This window comes from Dermacentor silvarum, chromosome 1 (genome assembly GCF_013339745.2).
Source record: "Dermacentor silvarum isolate Dsil-2018 chromosome 1, BIME_Dsil_1.4, whole genome shotgun sequence".
NCBI lineage: Eukaryota > Metazoa > Arthropoda > Arachnida > Ixodida > Ixodidae > Dermacentor > Dermacentor silvarum.
This window is the reverse complement of record NC_051154.1, coordinates 419,104,440-419,125,587: the sequence shown is the minus strand read 5'-3', so window position 1 is coordinate 419,125,587 and position 21,148 is coordinate 419,104,440. Positions and strand designations below refer to the sequence as shown.

Sequence of the window (21,148 nt, the reverse complement as noted above, 5' to 3'; positions counted from 1 at the left end):
TTTCTAGTGGCTATTCTATCAACCGTGGTTGTCATTATTCTATCGATATGTTCCTAGGGATTGTTTATGCAGTCAGTCCAAGTGCGCGTTGAAGAATGTCACTTTCGTAATTTGCTTTTGAACTAGAGCAGACTCGTCTACAGTGACTGCCATTCAACCGTGGTTTCCCTATCTATATGTGTCTAGGGATTCTTTGTGCCATCAGTCCAAGTGCGCGTTGAACAATGTAATTCTCGTAATTTGCTTTTCAACTCGAGCAGACACGTTTCTAGTGGCTCTCATTTAACCGTGGTTTTTCTATCTATATGTGTCTAGGGATTCTTTTTCCAGTCAGTCCAAGTCCGCGTTGAACAATGCCACTCCCGTAATTTGCCCTTAAATTAGAGCAGACGCGTTTCTAGTGGCTCTTATACAACCGTGACTCATCTATCTATATGTGTCTAGGTATTGTTTAGGCAGTCAGTCCAAGTGTGCGTCGAAGAATGTCACTTTCGTAATTTGCTTTGGAACTAGAGCAGACGCGTGTATAGTGGCTCTCAGTCAACCATGGTTTCTCTAACTATGTGTCTAGGGATTGTTTATGAAGTCAGTCCAAGTGCGCGCTGAACAATGCCACTCTCGTTTTTTGCCTTTAAACTAGAGCAGACGCGTTTATAGTGACTCCCATTCAACCGTGGTTTTTCTATCTATATGTGTCTAGGGATTGCTTATGCCATCAGTCCAAGTGCGCGTTGAGCAATGACATTCTCGTAATTTGCTTTTGAACTAGAGCAGACGCGTGTATAGTGGCTCTCATTCAACCATGCTTTTTCTATCTCTGTGTGTCTAGGGATTGTTTTTGCAGTCCGTCCAAGTGCGCGCTGAACAATGCCACTCTCGTAGTTTGCCTTTAAACTACAGCAGAAGCATTTCTAGTGGCTTTCATTCAACCGTGGTTGGTTTTCTCTATCGATATGTTCCTAGGGATTGTTTATGCAGTCAGTCCAAATGCGCGATGAAGAATGCCACTTTCGCAATTTGCTTTTGAACTAGAGCAGACACGTTTATAGTGACTTCCATTCAACCGTGGTTTCTCTATCAATATGTGTCTAGGGACTTTTTATGCTATTAGTCCAAGTGCGCGTTGAACAATGACATTCTCGCAATTTGCTTTTGAGGTAGAGTAGACGCGTTTCTAGTGGCTCTCATTCAACCATGCTTTTTCTATCTCTGTGTGTCTAGGGATTGTTTTTGCAGTCCGTCCAAGTGCGCGCTGAACAATGCCACTCTCGTAGTTTGCCTTTAAACTACAGCAGAAGCATTTCTAGTGGCTTTCATTCAACCGTGGTTGGTTTTCTCTATCGATATGTTCCTAGGAATTGTTTATGCAGTCAGTCCAAATGCGCGATGAAGAATGCCACTTTCGCAATTTGCTTTTGAACTAGAGCAGACACGTTTATAGTGACTTCCATTCAACCGTGGTTTCTCTATCAATATGTGTCTAGGGACTTTTTATGCTATTAGTCCAAGTGTGCGTTGAAGAATGTCACTTTCGTAATTTGCTTTGGAACTAGAACAGACGCGTTTATAGTGGCTCTCAATCAACCATGGTTTCTCTAAGTGTCTAGGGATTGTTTATGAAGTCAGTCCAAGCGCGTTGAACAATGCCACTCTCGTTTTTTTTTTGCCTTAAAACTAGAGCAGACGCGTTTATAGTAACTCCAATTCAACCGTGGTTTCTCTATTATATATGTCTAGGTATTGTCTATGCCATCAGTCCAAGTGCGCGTTGAACAATGCCACTCTCGTAATTTGCCTTTAAACTAGACCAGACACATTTCTAGTGGCTTTCATTCAACCGTGGTTGGGTTTCTCTATCGATATGTTCCTAGGGATTGTTTTGCAGTCAGTCCAAGTGCACGTTGAAGAATGTCACTTTCGTAATTTGCTTTTGAACTAGAGCAGACGCGTTTATAGTGGCTCCCATTCAACCGTGGTTTTTCTATCTGAATGTGTCTAGGGGTTGTTTTTGCCATCCGTCCAAGTGCGCGTTGAACAATGTCATTCTCGTAATTTGCTTTTGAACTAGAGCAGACATGAGTCTAGTGACTCTCATTCAACGGTTTTTCTATCTATGTGTGCCTAGGGATTGTTTTTGCAGTAAGTCCAAGTGCGCGTTGAACAATGCCACTCTCGTAATTTGCCTTTAAACTAGAGCAGACGCGTTTATAGTGGCTACCATTCAACCGTGGTTTCTGTATCAATATGTGTCTAGGGATTGTTTATGAATTAGTCCAAGTGCGCGTTGAACAATGTCACTCCCGTAAATTGCTTTTAAACTTGAGCAGACGCGTTTTTACTTTGGCTCTTATACAAGCGTGGTTTATCTATCCATATGTGTCTACGTATTGTTTATGCAGTCAGTCCAAGTGAGCATTGACGAATGTCACTTTCGTAACTTGCTTTTGAACTAGAGCAGACGCGTTTCTAGTGGCTACCATTCAACCGTGGTTTCTCTATCAATATATGTCTAGGGATTGTTTATGAATTAGTCCAAGTGCGTGTTGAACAATGCCAATCTCGTAATTTGCCTTTAAACTACAGCAGACGCGTTTCTAGTGGCTCTTATACAAGCGTGGTTCATCTATCTATATGTGTCTAGGGAGTCTTTTTGCAGTCAGTCCAAGTGCGCGTTGAACAATGCCCCTCTCGTAATTTGCCTTTAAACTAGAGCAGACGTGTTTCTAGTGGCTCTTATACAACCGTAGTTCATCTAACTATATGTGTCTAGGTATTGTTTATGCAGTCAGTCCAAGTGCGCGTTGAAGAATGTCACTTACGTAATTTGCTTTTGAACTAGAGCAGACGCATTTCTAGTGGCTTTCATTCAACCGTGGTTTGGTTTCTCTATCGATATGTTCCTAGGGATTATTTATGCAGTCAGTCCAAGTGCACGTTGAAGAATGTCACTTTCGTAATTTGCTTTTGAACTAGAGCAGATGCGTTTATAGTGACTCCCATTCAACCGCGGTTTTTCTATCTATATCTTTCTAGGGGTTGTTTATGCCATCAGTCCAAGTGCGCGTTGAACAATGTCATTCTCCTAATTTGCTGTTGAACTAGATCAGACCCGTTTCTAGTGGCTTTCATTCAATCATGGTTTCTCTATCGATATGTTCCTAGGGATGGCTTATGCAGTCAGTCGAAGTGCGCGTTGAAGAATGCCACTTCGTAATTTGGTTTTCAATTAGAGCATGTGCGTTTCTAGTGGGTACCATTCAACTGTGGTCTCTCTCTCTCTCTCTCTCTCTCTATATATATATATATATATATATATATATAAATATTTTAAGGGGGTTTATTTACTAGCCGGGGCTATACGTAACAACAGCCTTGGTCCAAGAGCGTCGGTCACTGTCTCGCGCTCTCCGGGCGGCTGGGTTTCGTCATCCTCTCTCAATGGCTGCGGACTCTCTTCCCCACTACATTGGCCCCGGCGACGAAGAGGAGTCATCCTGGAGACTCAAGGTGAGGCAAGCACCAGAGGTCGTAGTAGGGCTTTAAGCGGCCCACGTGGACTGTTTCACGACCACGACAGCGTCTGTCGGTGGGAGGTGTCACAGGCTCGACGACGTAGTTCACCGGCGATGTGCATTCAACGATCCGGTAGGGACCGTGATACTTCGCTGCAAACTTGCGGGAGAGACCAGGGGTGGGGCACGGAATTGAAAGCCACACGAACGAGCCAACAGGGAAGGTAGGGGTAGGTTCAGCCGGGTCAAGGCGATCTTTTTGAAGACCTTGGGTCACGGATGTAAATGAGCGTGCGAGTTGGCAGCACTATTCGGCACATTGAGCAAGTTCTGAGACTGGGCGGTATTCGGATGCATCCGGGCGGTACGGAAGTATAGTGTCCAGTGTGGAAGATGGCTCACGTCCGTATAGTAAAAAGAAAGGCGAAAATCCAGTGGTGGCTTGCGTGGCAGTGTTGTATGCATATGTCACAAAAGGAAGCACCAAGTCCCAATTAGAATGGTCGGAGGCTATGTACATGGATAGCATATCACCGAGTGTTCGGTTAAAGCGCTCCGTCAAGCCATTAGTTTGCGGATGATAACTTGTAGTGGTGTGATGAATGATATTACACGCACTGAGAAGCTCTTGGATGACTTGAGAAAGAAACACACGCCCTCGGTCACTAAGCAGCTCGCGTGGCGCACCATGGCGAAGAACGAAGCGGCGCAAGACGAACAAGGCAACATCGCGAGCTGAAGCTGTTGCAAGAGCGGCGGTTTCGGCATATCGAGTAAGATGGTCGACGGCCAGAAGTTGGTCGTCGAGAAGAGATGTGCTGTAGTATGCGCCACGATCTCGGCGGTGGTCACCGGGGAAACTTGGTCGGTCATTCCGACGATTGTGGCAGTGGCGTGAAATGTGGCCGACGCGAGAGCAAGAAAAACAGATTGGTCGATCGTCAGGCATCCTCCACTCAGAAGGGTTGCGGTAGCGGGGTGTGATCCGGGGAGCGGCAGCAGCAACAATTCGGGTGGTGTGGTGTTCAGTGGGAGGACCGGAAGCGCACATGGGCGGAGGGGCGTAATTCGTGGCTTGTGGAAATAGGACGCCCATATTGGCAACCTCCTGACGTACGACGGCCTGAATGAGAGATGTTGTCGCCAAATGGTCGTGAGCAGGTTCCTGATAAGCGGCGGGAGGCATGGCTTTAAGCTCCTGGCAAACAATCCTGGCCAAGTTGCTAGGCGGCGAGAACGGAGGGAGCGTCACGGGACCTTCGCACGAGGAGGTCGCAGCTCAATTCGGGAGTCTGTTAAAACGCTGAGTAATCCACCTGCTTTTTGCTTGTTCAAACCGCCGGCATTCAGTGATGATGGATTCAACCGTGGTGCAGTGCCTACACATGAGCATGTTGAAGGCATCGAGAGCTATGCCTTTCAACACGTGGCCAACCTTGTCCGTCTCTTGCAGGTCTTTGTCAATCGTGCGGCACAAGGCTAGTACGCCTTGGATGTATGCGACGTACGATTCAGTGGACGTCTGAGCTCTGGCCGCCAGCTCGTGCCGGGCTGTCATTTGTCGTGCGGCCGATCGGCCAAACAATGCGCGCATCTTCTCCTTGCATACGTCCCAACTTGTAAGTTCTTCTACGTGAGTGGTAAACCACACGCGACCCGTGCCCCGTAGGTAGAAAATGACATTGGCAAGCATTAGGGTCTCATCCCACCTGTGGTGCTTGCTAACGCGCTCGTACAATAGGAGCCAATCGTCGACGTCATTGTTGTCCGTGCCGCAAAACGTGCCGCGGTCGAGGGGATGCGAAAGAACCACGGTTGCCGGAGCCGCGGGCACGGGCTGCGATGACTGCATACTGTCTTCGGTCATGGAGGCGGGAGAAACGTGGCATCCGCTCCGAAGATCCAGGGCGGCTATAATAGAGCCCGCAACCTACACCAAAAAGTTCTTACGGGGAGTATTTATTTAACAGTAAACGGCTAGCGCTTGTCTAGTCAAGACTGCACTGAGCGCACAGGTTCCAGCAGGTTTCAGTCCGACAAGAGAGCCTCTGACCCAGCCCCACTACAACGTCTTTTTCTTTCCATTGCTCGTGACAATATTTTATGGTGAACTCTACTTTAATGCTACTAAAAGCAGCTGTACACTCTCACCATGCTGACAGGAGGGAGCAAGTACGCCTTCTGGTAGTTGCAGAAGCACTGTTCACCTATAACCTTGACGCCCATGAGACGCATCATTCGAAGGCTGGAGGCAAAACTTGATCCAGAAAACAGTAGCGCAGTGGCCAAGTCAATGTTCCCTTTTGGCTTGTCACCAACAAGATGTTGACTTGACCAAGTATACGTGTGCATGCCGGGGCATTCGACCTTTGCTATTATGCGTGTCCCGGAGGGTCGCAGTTTTACGGTGCAGGCAATGGACAGGCATCTGCGGCACAGCTTCAAAAGCACCATGAGACGTGTGGAAGATGAGGTAATAGCCAGGCAGCTCAACATCTCCCATGTCCCCATCATCTCTATAAAAGAAAATGCAGAATGTGGGTTCTGGCTAGTGCTCAAAATTGCATATACAGGCTGCGCAGTTATTCAGTCTAGTAGCACGATTACTTTGCTTCTATTCACAAAAGTGCAAATACAAGTCAACAGCTTACCATTCCAGCATGCACCAATGCCATACAACCAATTGCTTCTGTTGGCTTTCTTGAGTACCTTCTGAGCCTTCCAATGCAAGTGTAAGGGCTCTGTTAAAGTTTGTGTATGTGTGAAGTGGGCAGACTGTAAACAAACTTATTGGGAAAATTTCCATCAGCAATTCCATCTGTAGGGGCACCAAGACTAAGGTTATTTAACCAAAGTTGCCTTACTCGTCATCCTCATCCAGTGTGTAGTTTAAGGCCTGAGTAAATTCATCTGGTTCATATAAGGAGCCAGTAGTGCAGAGATTGGTTGGAACAGGTGACAAGATAGGTGAGGCGGCAAAGCTGGGTTCATCAAGGTATGTCATCGCTTCACTCGTGTTGGTGTCAGCGGCACATCCTGAATGTACTGTAATCTTGTCTGTTTGTCTACCACTGCTTTTTCAAAGATGAACTAGTACCACCTTTCCCTCTTTGCAACTATAATCTTGTCTGTTTGATCGGTGGACAGAGCTTCATTGAAGACACTTGAAACGTGAGACAGGAGCCTCCCTATGTCCCTCGAATGTACCTGGAATAAGCCAACGTGTGCTTTGCACTGGATCTGCTATAATCTGCAGTCACTGTTGTTCACTGCATATATATGTAAGTGGGTTTGAAAACATAATGCTTCTATTTTGTCATGCTGAAAGAAAAAGAATGTGTCAAGTTTTATGAACGAAAATGCTTTGTTACATTAAGGGACACAATTGTTCATGCCGTGTAGTTTCAACATATAGTCATGACGAGTGCACTTTACTCACCAACACTTATGCCGCGCACATGAACTTGCACACTTTTGTCATGTCCAATGCTGCGGCCAGTCGTACCACATGCAAGGCATTGGAAAGAATACTTTTGCGTCTGTAAGCCGGTGGCACCAGTAGCAGCAGCCAGCACCTGTAGTAGTTCCAAACCTTGTAGGATACCATATATAGCACTTTAAACTTCACAGCCGTCATAAAAGTTATATTTCAATGCAAACACTAAACATCTTTCGCTTACAAGAACCTCTGATTGCGTTTGCATGAAGGAGCCCGTTCCATCATCCTCAGCAATCTGTATGTGAACTTTCAAAGATGAACTAGTCGACATAAAAAACAAATAATCTTTGCTGTCATGACTGAAATTTGAGCGAGACTGCCACATGAACAGATAAACCGGTCGAGCTCAGGCCAGATTGCTTTATACAGTGCAGTGCCGCTATTATGCCGTAAATATTTCTAGTACCTCTCCATGCCTTCCTACGGGTCCAGTGGCTGCATCGTGCTGCAACCTATCGGTCTCGGCAACGTCACCCTGGAAAACAGAACAAATTCCTTCTGTTGTGAACATGGAATGTTGTAATACCTACGCATTCTTAGACATCAAGGACTCGCCCGGACATTCGTGCACGTGGATATTGCACACACTGAATTTCTGAACGTACTTCATTCCCGCAGTAAGTAGAAAGTGCAGCTTTTCAGAATGAGAACAATTAAGGTACCTCAGTTGGAATTTCCGCAGGTGCACCAGCTGCATCGCTTTCGATCGCGAACTCGGCAATAGCAACCTGAAAAGCAACAAGCGAGAAAGTTGCGCGCATACGCCGTATAGTTCTTTCGTGGCTTTTTTTAATGACATTCAGCCCTCACCGAGCCTCCAGTTTGCTGTTGCAGGGGCACCAATAGGGGATTTGATGAAGGCGACATTGAGGGAACAGCTGCTTGAGAAAGGACTGGCCTATGGGGCACGCCAAGAGACTTTCCGAGGGCAGGATTATATACATAATCCGAGGGCGAGAAATGCAGAGAGCACTCCATTGGTTTCTTTGACCCTTCCTTTTGCCGTTTTATAATCGGCAGAGCACTGAGCCATTGCGAACGCCAGGGCTCATCGCATGGCACCACATGAAAGGACACAGTCGGGTCAACACTACCGCTGCCCCTGAGCAAGCTCCTTGGGCCGTTTATAAAGTCCTCAACACTACACACATGAGGCATTTTCTGACTGTTTCCAGCGAAGTCAACGTTTTTCGAGCCACGCAACACGCAACCAAGCACTGCAACACTCTAGAGCGCAAAAGGCGCGCACGACAATGCACGGAGCAAAAACGAAACTATCACGACCGCATGTAGGACCATGCCAGCTTTCATTTTGATTCATTTAGTTTTGTCTTAAACTTAGGCTTCCTCGCTTGAAATGGTTTAAAAAGTTGGCAAATGCTGTTTATGGAGGTCTAAGGTGTATTTCATTTTGTGTTTTATTAACAGCGATATGTCGCTCTCGACCAATCGCGACCGGGCTGCGTTTGTGATCTGTGACGTCACGAACGTGTAGTGCGGGAAATGCGAAGTGGTGTCAGCACCTATCCTTCAGTTTTTCGCTTTTTTCTCGCTTATTAAACCTCTGTTTGCAGTAAGAATGGTATGACTGTGATCGTGAAAGGATATCTACAATTTAAGCTCAACTTCCGGTTTCTCTTTAGTGTCCCTTTAACGTGCCCTACAACGCAGCACATGGGCGTTTTTGCATTTTACCTCCATCGAAATGCGGCCACGGCGGCGGGGATTCGATCCCGTGACCACGTGCTCAGCAGTCAGTTACGCACGAAAACGTTGGTAGCAGAGGTGAGTGCTGGAGAAACGTGCGGAGACCTTGCTTCTTGCGAACGTGTAGGCATGGGGCGTATCTGGCTAAAGAAAGCTTGCAGTTCGGCCATAGAGTAACATACGGATTACAAGAGTGGCCACTCCAGCCTACGCAGCTTCATGCCGCCCGCTAGAGGGTAATACAACACTCCCAGTCTCCAAGGGAACGCACGTACTAGTTATCTACTGTAGTAACTTTTCTAGTGCACTATACGTCTACTTGTCTATGTGGCTGTAGACGTAGACGTTATCAACGGGATCAGCCGGTCATGAGCGGTGGATGATAAGACTAGTATAAAGAATAACACATCGCTACAAAACATCGGCCATGGTGTGATCAGGGAAGGCGACGCTACAAAAGATGTGCAATAACATCTGCGTGGTCTTTGCTGAGTTCGTCTGCCAGAACGTCTGTCTGCTTGGCTGCTGATTGGTAAGAAGGCCTTCACTACGTTCTTTTTCCCCTTCATTACTTTGCAAATTGCTAATGTATTTGTCACTTCAGCCCTAAGTTGACATTTGTCGCATTGTGCTGTTCGTCGCAGAGAGATTTTTTGTGTTCTTCACTCCGCGCATGGTGTTCGTGGATTTCTTCAAATTATGTAAGAAACAGCAATTTGGAATGCTGCGCAGCACGTTTGCGAGAAAATCGTTTCTTGGCGCGAGAAAGTGAGTTTCACACGTAGTCTGAATTCAATGCACGCGTGTGCAATTGTGTCAAAGAATGCAGTTATGCTTAGGATCGTTATACGTGGCGTGCACAGATTGCTTGAAGCCTTTGTTAGGAGCGGAATTTATAGAGAACTTGCGAATTGAGCAGAATGTTTGTAAGCTGTGGCGACGACGTATTCTGAATATACACTCCTGCCTTAGTAGCGCATGCACGGCACCGAAGTTTGCTTTTTTTTTCGCTGCGACAACTGGACGTGACGCTTTTCGGGAAAGGGCGATCTGAAGTGCATAGGAGAAAATTTGTGCGAAGGCGAGAGAGAAGACATAACCAATACTTTGTTTTTCAGGTCATGCCGTCCGTAGTCAAGTAATACGGCAATTACTGTTGTGTTGCGTGGTGCACTAACAACGGCAGGACAAGTAGAGAGCGTGGTTGGCTGACAACTGCAGTGAGCAGCCTTCATTCCTTGTTTACTATGCAGCCCGAAACTACCACTTCATAAGAAAGGTTAGGCTTCAAAGGACGAGCGTTGTTTTCCTCTTTAATTCTAATGCTGTCTTCTGCACTTTTACTGTTCTGTGAGGTTTTTCATATTATCGCCTGTTTATTCCTTTCGTGAAATTTATTCTCAACATATGGCACCTGTATTGGTATGTCTTGCACTTTGCAGTGCAACCATCTTTCTGGGCTTGCGTTCATCGAACGTTGCGAAAAAAAAGTGTGCATGTGCTTACTGAGAATATGACTTGAAAATAAAATGTTTCGTCTCTTCCAACACTTGTCATGTTTATTTAAAGTGCCTGCATAAACACACAGCGGCATCGTGTGCTTGCTGCTCTGGCGGTACAGCTTACACGAAGCAACTCGATGCATGCAAGCAACGCGTTAAAAAATTGAAATATAGCCTCCGGGACAAGCAAACACACGAAAGCGATCTTGAAGGCCGTGTAATTTTTCTAATCACCACAAGATAGCCTTGGAGATTTGTTTTTCTGCAGTCCCAATCTCTGAGTCTGTAGATTCCACACACCCGCTAGGTGCCTTGCGAACCGAAATCGGCCGCAGGGGCCTATGGAAGTGTCCTCTCTAATCCTTGTATGTTACTCTATGGTTCGGCAACGTAGTCGACAGGTGATGGCATGTGTGCTTTGGTGGTGGCGGCCACGAAATTGCAGGGAAGGCGTAGGCGAGTGCCGTAGACTAGCTCAGCACAGGAGCGACCTAGGTCACTCTTGAGTGTGGCTCTGATGTCAAGACGAGTGGTAAATGTAGAACTCACTTCTCCGGCAATTCATGCGCCATAAGGGAGGACTTGAGATGCCGGTGAGAACGTTCGATAGCTTCATTTGACTGCGCGTAGTAAGAACTCGTACGAAAATGTGTCATTCCGAGAAGTTTAAGTAGCTTGTTGAAGAGTGGCGATTATAACTGCCGACCACGATCGGTGACTATTGTGGACGGGCAGGAGAACTTTGCAGTCGATGTAGACACGAAAGCTGCTGCAACAGTGGGCGCTGAGAAGTCAAATATGAGTATAGCTTCTGACCACCTTTTATAGTGGCGGATGGATGTCAGTATGTACCAGTAACCTTTCTAAGGTGCGAGAGGGCCGACGATGTCCGGGTGCACGGTGTCTGTTATGATGCTTACGGGCGGCGGCAACGCCGCTCCTGTAGTGAACGAGACAGTCGTACCATGCAGAAGACACCGGGTTTATTCACACTCGCGAATATAAAGGAAGGTCAAGGGGAGAGGGAAAGTGTAATAGAAATCAAAAGAAACACTGCGCACATGCGCACTAGAGGGAATAGCTTGGTCGTCAAGTTCATGGGTTACAGCATTTCTTCACCCTTAGTAGCCAAAACGCACGACAGGTTTCTTTGATCGTGCGGAGAGGCGTAGCTTCTGGGGTTGCGCTTTTGGTATTCTCTCGCATGTGTCAGCCGCCCTTGGTCCCTTTATTACCGGGGAACCTATTGTAGGAGGCCTCGACGGCTGCTGGGGTCTCATTTGTGCTACGTTCACGAACTTGATCCAAGCGGCGGCAGACAAGCCCATCCGCAGTCTTAAGAACGTCGGAAGTAGCTTCCACAGTGCCCACTTATCGCCGGCGCCGTAATTTCGCACGTACACATAGTCTCCCGGTAAAAAATTCCACTCCGAGCGATTCGTAGCTTTGGCAGGGCAGGCTCTGGAAAGAAAAGACATGTACAATCTTGTGCGCAAAGCATTTAATAGCATCTCTGAAAGAGAAGGGCCCGCTTGGTGGGGTGCGTTTCGATAATTGCACAACACCCGGGTCAACTACGTTACGAGGCAAACGCCTCCTATCTCCTTCAAGCCTTCTTTGACTGTGCATAAGGCTCGCTCGGCTAGGCCATTACTTTGGGGGTGATAGGGAGGTGTTCGAATATGCGCGATTCCATTGCGCTGCATAAACTGCTCGAACTCCTATGCTGTGAATGGCGTCCCGTTGTCGGACACCACTGTGCGCGGTATGCCGAAACGGCGAAATATTTTCCTGAGGGCATTAATTGTGCCGTGAGAGTTCGCCTGCGACACGGGAACCGCTTCAATCCATTTTGCATGTGAATCGACGACTACCGGTATTATTTTCCCTTTGATTGGTCCCGCATATTCGATATGCAAGCGCGACCACCTTTCGGGCGTATCGGGCTGGTTCTTTCGCCTGAGGCATCGGTAGTGTTCGCACGCATTTGTAGCATGTCGCATCAATGCGGTCGATGTTCTGCTCTAAGCCGGGCCACCAAAATAAAGACCTGGCTTTTGCCTTCATAGCGGACACGCCTTGGTGAGCTGCATGTAGTAGCCTTAGCAGCTTCCCTCGCGCATATGTTGGCACTAGAAAGCGATGACCCCAGTAGAGCATTTAGAGCCTCAGTAACAGACAGCTCCAGTGGTGGTGGGCAGTGGTCAGTAAGAAGCCTGTAGTGGCGTGGAGCAGATTTAGAACACCCGACCTCAAATCTGAAGGTCGTAAGTTCGAATTCTGCTCCAGTCCACTACATTTTCAGGCATGGAGTGGTGCCTGACACCGGCAAATAAATATATTGCCGAGAGCTAGTGGGGCTATACAAGTTCAGGTGCAATCAAACTAGGCAGGCCCAATAAGTTTCATCAAAGTCCCTCCCTCACCAGAACAGGAATTGGCCTCCCTGGTGCAGTATTCAGCCACTACCTCCCTCATGACTCCGACAATTAACCCATGACCCTCAGTCCCCAATGGCTGCGGAGCACCTGACCAAGGCGGCGGTCAGACCTGCGACGTGGCAGAGGGTTCTAGGAATCTCTGGGTCCCGACAGGCCGCCAACGGAAACGGAACCTGGCAACGTTCAAAACGCGCACCCTCTCGAGTGAGGCTAGCTTAGCAGGACTATTTGAGGAATTATCAGGCATTGCCTGGGATATTATTGGCCTTAGTGAGGTTAGACGAACTGGTTAGGCTTACACAGTGCTGACTAACGGCCACGTCCTCTGCTACGGAGGTCTTCCAGATAAGAGAGAATCCGGGGTAGGATTTCTAGTCCATAACAACATAGCGGGTAACATTGATGAATTCTACAGCATTAATGAGAGGGTAGCAGTCGTCCTAAGAAAGCTGAATAGGAGATACAAGATGAAGGTCGTACAAGCCTACGCCCCAACCTCCATTCACGATGATGACGATATAGAGCAGTTTTATCAAGATGTTGAATTAGCAATGAGAACGGTGCAAACTCAGTATACAGTAGTCATGGGCGACTTCAATGCAAAAGTGGGGAAAAAGCAGGTTGGTGAGCAAGCACTTGGCAACTACGGCATCGATTCTAGGAATGCAAGAGGAGTGATGTTGGTAGAATTGGCGGAAAGTAATAGGCTCCGAATAATCAATACATTCTTCAAGAAGCGCAGCAACAGGAAGTGGACCTGGAAAAGCCCTAATGGAGAAACAAGGCAGGCAGGCAGTGAACTTTATTTTAGGTCCTGAGGAGCGACTCTGAGAACCCCTTACGGGGGAGGAGCCACCGCGAGCCGCTCCCACGTTGGGACGGGCAGGCCGTGCCTGACCGCCGCGTCGTGGGCCCTCTGGACAGCCCATGGCTGGGCGGTGAGGTCGGAGCGCTTGAGCGCCTCCACCCACTCTTCTTCCGTGGTGAGATTATCGTGGTCCAGTAACGAGGGGCACCACCAGAGCATTTGTTCTAAAGTGCCGAAGGGATCGCCGCAATCCGGACAATCAGGCTCGAACGAGTCCGCGTACGTACTGACCCTGGCTAGACTGGGATATGACCCGGTCTGCAGCATGCGAAGGGTGGAAGACTGAGGCCTGGAGAGCTTAGCGTGGGGCGGGGGATAGACCCTCCTGCCGAGCTGATAGTGCTTTGAAATCTCGTTAAACGTTTGGAGCGAGTCCTTGTGGAACCCCGCGTCCGCGCCCTCGAGCGGCGTTTCCCCGGCGTGGTGGGTGAGTTCGCGCGCGAGGGCGTGGGCCAGCTCGTTGGCGTTGGGAACGACGGTGGAGACCTGAGGGCCGGGAACCAAGTGATGACGTGGGGGTGGTGGGTGAGTTCACGCGCGAGGGCGTGGGCCAGCTCGTTGGCGTTGGGAACGAGAGACCTGAGGGCCGGGAACCAAGTGATGACGTGGGGGGAGACGCTCCTGCCGCAAAGCAGGGAGGCCGCTTCCCTCGAGACCGAACCCGTGGCGAAGGCCCCGACCTCCAGCCGGCAATCCGTGTAGATCTGCAGCCTGCTCCCGTCCCGGAGGGCAAGGGCCACCACGACCTGCTCCGCCAGTGCCGGAGACGAGCCCCGCACCGACGCGGCGTTAAGGAGTGATCTACCACGGCCGCCACGAATCGGTTGGATGAACCGTATTGGGCGGCGTCGACGAACGCTACCGATCGCGGATCGCCAGCGACGGATCTGAGAAGTGCGGCCGCCCGGGCCCTGCGTCTGCCTACATTGTGTTGCGGGTGCACGTTGCGCAGGAACGGCGAGACCGTGATGGCCTCCCGCGTATCCGCGTCGATCGCGCACCGCCTCTCCCTGACGGCAGTGGGATTGCAGCCCAACGCCTCCAAGATCTGCCTCCCCGCAGGCGAGGAAGAGACCCTGACGACCTGGGCCGTCTGCTGTACCTTGACAACCTCGTCGAGAGTGTTGTTGACTCCCAGCTGCATGAGCTTCTCCGTGCTGGCGGCCATGGGGATGCCGAGCACCTATTTGATGCTCTTGCGCATCAGCGCTTCGAGCTTTGCCCTCTCGTATTCGTGCCAGCGATGCGCGGCGGCCACGTACGTGATGTGGCTCATTAGGAAGGCGTGGTACATCCTGAGGAGGTTGTCCTCCCCCAGCCCTCCACGACTGTTGGAGACCCTAGTGATGAGCCTGACCATGGTATCCGTTTTGGTGGCGATACGAGCGATCGTCTGTCCATTACAACCATTTGCCTCGATGAGCATACCGAGTACGCGGATGACCTCCACCTTGGGAATGACCTGCCCGATGGCCGTGCGAATGGAGATGTCAACCTTTTCCAGAGACACCGATGATGATGATGATTTATTGGCATCCCCTTTGAAACGGGGCGGCGACAAATAGTCACCTAGCCTGCTTGATTTAATCAGGTATACTATACATGTTCTTTATCTTGCATTTTTGTATACCTATCATTATTTTTTTTTCCCAAAAATTTACCTTGTACCGCTGCCTATGATTTTAAGAGATCAGGTCGCATCCATCTTTTCCCTACTTTTTTTCCACCAGTACTCTAATCGTCTCTTGCTGATCTCTACGGCTGATCTGTTTATGTTTCCTTCCACTTTAAACCCAAGCGCTTCTGGGAGTTGCACGTTACCTACGGTTCTCGCTGGGTGGATCCCGTCGCATTCCATTAGGATGTGCTGAGTGGTCTCTGGATCTTTACTGCAGCATACACATGTCTCATCTAATTCCGAATATTTGTTCCGATATGTTTTCGTCCTTAGGCAACCGGCTCGAGCCTCAAATAGCAAGGCACTGCCCTTTGTGTTATCGTACAGATTTTCCCTTCTAATTTCTTTCTTCTCATTCTTGTAAATCTCCATTGTCCTTTTCGTTTCCATTCTTTGCATCCAATTCACGGTCTCTATTTCTCTCACTTTCTTTCTGATGACCCCTGGTTGTCTATTTACAGTTTCGATTATCCTGTACTTGGTTGCCAACTTCCTTGACCTCTTCCTCCATTCTGTGTCCACGCTTTTCATGTAGAGATACTTGTGCACTTTAGCCGCCCATTTATTTTCATCCATGTTCCTGAGCCTTTCTTCAAAACTAATTTTGCTTTGTGCTTCTCTGACTTCAAAAGAGGCCCAACCCATGTCTCCATGCACTGCCTCATTTGTCGTATTACCGTGTGCTCCCAAAGCCAACCGGCCTACTGATCTTTGGTTAACTTCCAAACCCGCCAATATATCCGATTTTAAGCATATAATGGCATTTGCGAATGTTAGCGCTGGCACCATTACTCCTTTCCAGATTGGAAAGGAGTAATGGTGCCAGCGCTAACATTCTGTTCAGGTGTCACCAATAATGGTGACACCTGACCCTTGGGGATGCGCCCCCACCTGGTCGGTCTATACAAAAGGAGTTCGGACTTGGACGGGGAGAGCCGGAGCCCCGTGCCCGCCAAGAAATCCTCCGTGCAGCTCAGGGCCGCCTGTAGGGATTCCTCGACTCTGCCTTCACTGCCGCCATCGCACCGTACCGTGATGTCGTCGGCGTAAAGAGCGTGATTAACGCCGTCCACTTCGGACAGACGGGCTGAGAGACCACGCATGGCGACATTGAAGTGAAGTTGCGAGATGAACGACGGCTGAGGGGTGCCCCTTGCCCCCAGCTCGAAGGGATCAGACTTTACCTCGCCCACCTTGAGAGTGGCGCGCCTGCCCCGAAGGAACGAACGGACGGACCCGTGAATCTTGGATCCAAGGTCCATCTCCGTAACAGAATCGAGGATGTGCCTATGGGAAATTTTATCGAAGGCGTTTTCAAGATCCAGTGCTAGGATACCCCTGACGTCTCTGGTGTCCCTATCGATGATCTGGTGTTTAATGAGTTTCATGACGTTCTGAGATGGCAGCGACGGAGGAAAGCCCACCATGTTGTATGGGAAGAGTTCGCGTTCCTCAATGTACCTAGATATCCGGTTGTGAATGGCGTGTTCCGCGACCTTTCCCACGCACGAAGTGAGCGAGATTGGTCGCAGGTTGTTTAGTACGGGAGTCCGACCTGGTTTTGGAATCACAACTACCGACGCGAGCTTCCAATCGTCCTAGGCGTCACCCGAATCCCACACGCGATTGATCTCGTCCGTTAACGTGGAGATGGCATTTTCGTCCAAATTGCGAAGAAGCCTGTTTGAAATTCCGTCCGGCCGCGGGGCCGATAGGCCGTTCAGGGTAAAAAGCGCTTTCCTAACCTCGTTTTTAGACAAATGAGCGTCCAGGTCCTCCCGCTGTAGACCCCGGTAGCGGGGATAGTCCGCGTCGCCCAAGGGGCCTGTGGGTAGGTATCTGTCGGCCAACGATTGGATAATGTCCTGCACGGTGGAGCCTGCCCGTTTGGCTTCGTGCAAAATCCTGTCCATAGCTAGTCTTTGGTTGGACTTTGAGGCCGATTCGTCTAGGAGCTGCTTCAGGAGGTTCCATTTGCTTCCCGTGCGCATTTGCCCATCGACCGAATGACAAATTTCGTCCCACTGTTGAATAGCGAGCGTGCGACAATGTTCCTCAATGGTGCGATTTAGTACTGCTATCCTTTTACGGAGTGTACGATTGAGCCGTTGCCCCTTCCACCTGACCAGGAGAGCAGCCTTGGGCCTCGAGGAGGTGAGCGAGACGGCTGTCCATGCTGTCCACCTTGAGGTCTGTGCGGATCGTCTTGGTGGTGGACTCGACGTCCCTTTTCAATTGCAACAACCATTCTTTAAAGTTTGTGGGATCCGCCATCTTTCCCTCCCTGATTTTTCGAAAGAGGTTCCAATCCGTGAACCTAAATTCGCGGCGAGGACTGCTGGACACCTCGAAGGAGGTAGCCAGGATGAAGTGATCGCTACCCAAGTTCTCGTGCAGGTTACTCCACGAGCCCGGTCACACCCCCTTGACGAAGGTGAGGTCAGGCGTGGAGTCCCTGGTGATCGAAATGCCCGTTCTGGTGGGGAAGGCCGGGTCCGTCAACAGCACAAGTGCGTGATCGGCTGCCGTTTGCCAGAGGTGCGAGGGACGCAAAACGGTGTCTTTGGTCCCTGGGGGAACTGTATACGTTAAGAATAAAGATGTCGGATTTTAGCCACGCGTTGGGAATGATTTCGATTAGCGAATGCTCGACCTTGCTGTGATCAATGCGCATGGAGTGTACGACAAAAGAACATCGCTTGGACACGTTGAAGCAAATGCCCCTCTTGCCTGCGGCAAAGACGGGGTGGGATCTGTAACCCTGCAGCGAAACTGTTTCCCTAAGAGTTTCCTGTAATAACATGACGTGCGGCTTACGCTCACGTGAACAAACTAACTGCTGCAGGACTTCCCTTTTTCGGCAGGAACCCAGCGCAGTTCCATTGTCAGATTAGGAATTCCTTATCCGGACCCGCCATGTTTGGAGCTTTTGCTTGGCCTTTCAGACGGGGAACCGCGTCTGGAACCCTCCGCGTCTGAGGGTAGACCACTACTTACCGCACCCGAGTACCTGGGGGTTGATTCTCCAGAGCGACCCTAGTTTCGAGGGTGTTGACCCTCCTCGTGAGAGTAGACACCGCTTCTCTAAGCTCATGACTGAGCTTTGGAGGCTGTGCACCGACTCCCTAACCTCCTTCATGGAGTTCCTAATCTCGCTTTTCAATTCCTCGAGGTCCCCTTCTCCCTCAACGGGGTCCGCGAGGGCCCGCTTCTTGGCGGACCGCGCCGGCTCCTCCGCTTCCGCCGGGAGCTCCATGGGGGCCTGCACGGGCGGCACAGAGGAACCCGACTTTCGAAATGACTCGAACTCGGCCCTGAGCAGCTGCAACGCGGCTCTGAGCTGTGCATTCTCCTGCTCTAAGTGCGCGACTCTAGGATTGCTCTGCTCTGGCGGCGAACCCTTCAGTTACCTTTGGAGGCTTCTGTTTAACTCGATCGGCCCAGGCAGTCTCCTGGATCCAGACTCTCGATTGAGAGCGCCCCTTGGAACTGGAGCGCCCTCTGGACCGGCTGCGTCGGCCGGCTGCCGTGACGGAGCGCCCCCTCGAGGACGCCCTGGGCAGGCTCGAATCACATGCTTGGCAGCTGGTCGCCACCTGCCGCGCTTAAGGAATGAAATAGATTTCATACTCTCTGCCAATCCAAGCATAGTGCAGAATGGAGAAGTGTTAGGTAAGGTAAGCAAGGGTGGCTGAACGGGCGTGTTGGTAAAGTTGCATCTTTGGTGAGCAGCGCGACGATCTACATGGAAACGAGAGAGAAGGGATAGGAAAGAGCGCTGACTTACAACAATTTTATTTCACAGATAACCAAGGTTTAAATACCACGCTAAGACACAATAGAAAGAACAGAAAGGTGGCACGTGTTCAGGACTCAGCTTCCAACAAACAATATGCAAATCATGTGGTTAAATATTGCACTTCTTTATTGCACAGTGACAATGAAGGGGCACTGACACAACGCTCCCCAGATTTGTGAATTTCAAGCGCTTCAATGATTTCTCTAGTAGGTTTGTTTTTATTGCGATTGATAATTTGTGTGCTATGGAACAACGGATTGCAACGGTGGTCTCTGCAATGAATACCGAGATGACCAGAAACGGAGTTGAAAACATGATTATTATGTTCCTTGAATCGTTCATTGAGACATGTTCATTAACCGCTTTGTCACGTGTGCTGTAGGTGTCGTTTACAACATTTCCCTTTCCTGCGGCCGCGAATACATTGGTCAAACGGGACGCTGTCTCAATGGTCTCAATGTCTCAATGGTCAGACGGGATGCTGTCAAAATTATAACCTGGGAAATATGGACGCAGCATGAAATCAGTAAGAAGAAAGCATGGCATAGGACAAGGCAAGATGTATGCACTGAAAGATAAGCATGGTAATATCATCAGCAATTTCGATGATATAGTAAAAGCAATGGAAGAATTCTGTACTGACCTGTACAGTGCCCAAAACAGCCAAGCTACTTTCATTCGAAATAGTGATGAACCGGATACAGAGGCTCCTTTTATAACTAGCGATGAAGTTAGAAGGGCCTTGAAAGGCATGACCAGGGGAAAAGCTGTTGGAGAAGATGGAATAACAGTAAATTTAATCAAAGATGGAGGAGATATCATACTTGAAATCCTTGTGGCCCTTTATACGCAATGCCTCACAAGTTCAAGTGTACCAGAGATCTGGAAGAATGCCAACATTATACTTATCCATAAAAATGGAGACATTAAAGAATGGAAGAATTACAGACCCATTAGCTTGCTTTCCGTATTGTATAAAATATTCCCCAAGATAATTTCCAATAGAATCAGGGCAACACTTGACTTCAGCCAACCAAGAGAACAGGCTGGCTTCAGGAAGGGATATTCTACGATGGATCATATCCATGTCATTCAATCAGGTAATCGAGAAATCTGCGGAGTACAATCAACCTATCTATATGGCTTTCATAGATTAAGAAAAGGCATTTGATTCAGTAGAGACACCAACAGTCGTGGAGGCATTGCGTAATCAAGGAGTACAGGAGGCATACGTGAATACCTTAGCAAATATCTACAAGGATTCCACAGCTACCTTGGTTCTCCACAATAAAAGTAGAAAGTTACCTATCAAGAAAGGGGTCAGGCAAGGAGACACAATCTCTCCAATGCTATTCACTGCATGCTTAGAAGAAGTATTCAAGCTCTTAGGAGTGAAGATCGACGGCGAATATCTCAGCAACCTTCGGTTTGCAGATGACATTGTCCTATTCAGCAACAATGGAGATGAATTACAACAAATGATTGAGGACCTTAATCGAGAAAGTGTAAGAATTGGGTTGAAGATGAATATGCAGAAGACAAAGATAATGTTCAATAGCCTTGGAAGGGAACAAGAATTCAGGATCGCCAGTCAGTCTCTAGAGTCTGCAAAGGAGTATGTTTATCTAGGTCAATGACTCACAGGGGACCCTGATCACGAGAAAGAAATTTACAGAAAAATCAAATTGGGTTGGAGTGCATACGGCAGGCATTGCCAAATCCTGACTGGGAGCTTACCACTGTCGTTGAAAAGAAAAGTACAATCATTGCATTCTACCGGTGCTAACATATGGGGCAGAAACTTGGAGGTTAACAGAGAAGCTCGAGAACAAGTTAAGGACCGCACAACGAGCGATGGAACGAAAAATCTTAGGAGTAACGTTAAGAGACAGGAAGAGAGCGGCGTGGATCAGAGAACAAACTGGGATAGCCGATCTTCTAGTTGACATTAAGCGGTAGAAATGGAGCTGGGCAGGCCACGTAATGCGTAGGATGGCTAACCGGTGGACCATTATGGTTACAGAATGGATACCAAGAGAAGGGAAGCGCAGTCGAGGACGGCAGAAAACCAGGTGGGATGATGAAGTTAGGAAATTAGCAGGCGCAAGTTGGAATACGCTAGCGCAAGACATGGGTAATTGG

At 49.0% G+C, this 21,148-nt stretch overlaps 1 protein-coding gene across 1 annotated transcript in view; it reads right to left on the bottom strand.

Moving 5' to 3' along the window:
• LOC119447536 (uncharacterized) overlaps positions 1-16,634 on the bottom strand; it is a 48,241-nt gene extending 31,607 nt beyond the window's left edge. Inside the window, exon 1 of the mRNA XM_037711499.1 lies at positions 16,099-16,634. Coding sequence (XP_037567427.1) covers positions 16,099-16,634 — 536 coding nt within the window. The remainder of the gene's footprint in view (positions 1-16,098) is intronic.
• Between the last annotated feature and the right edge of the window lie 4,514 nt (positions 16,635-21,148).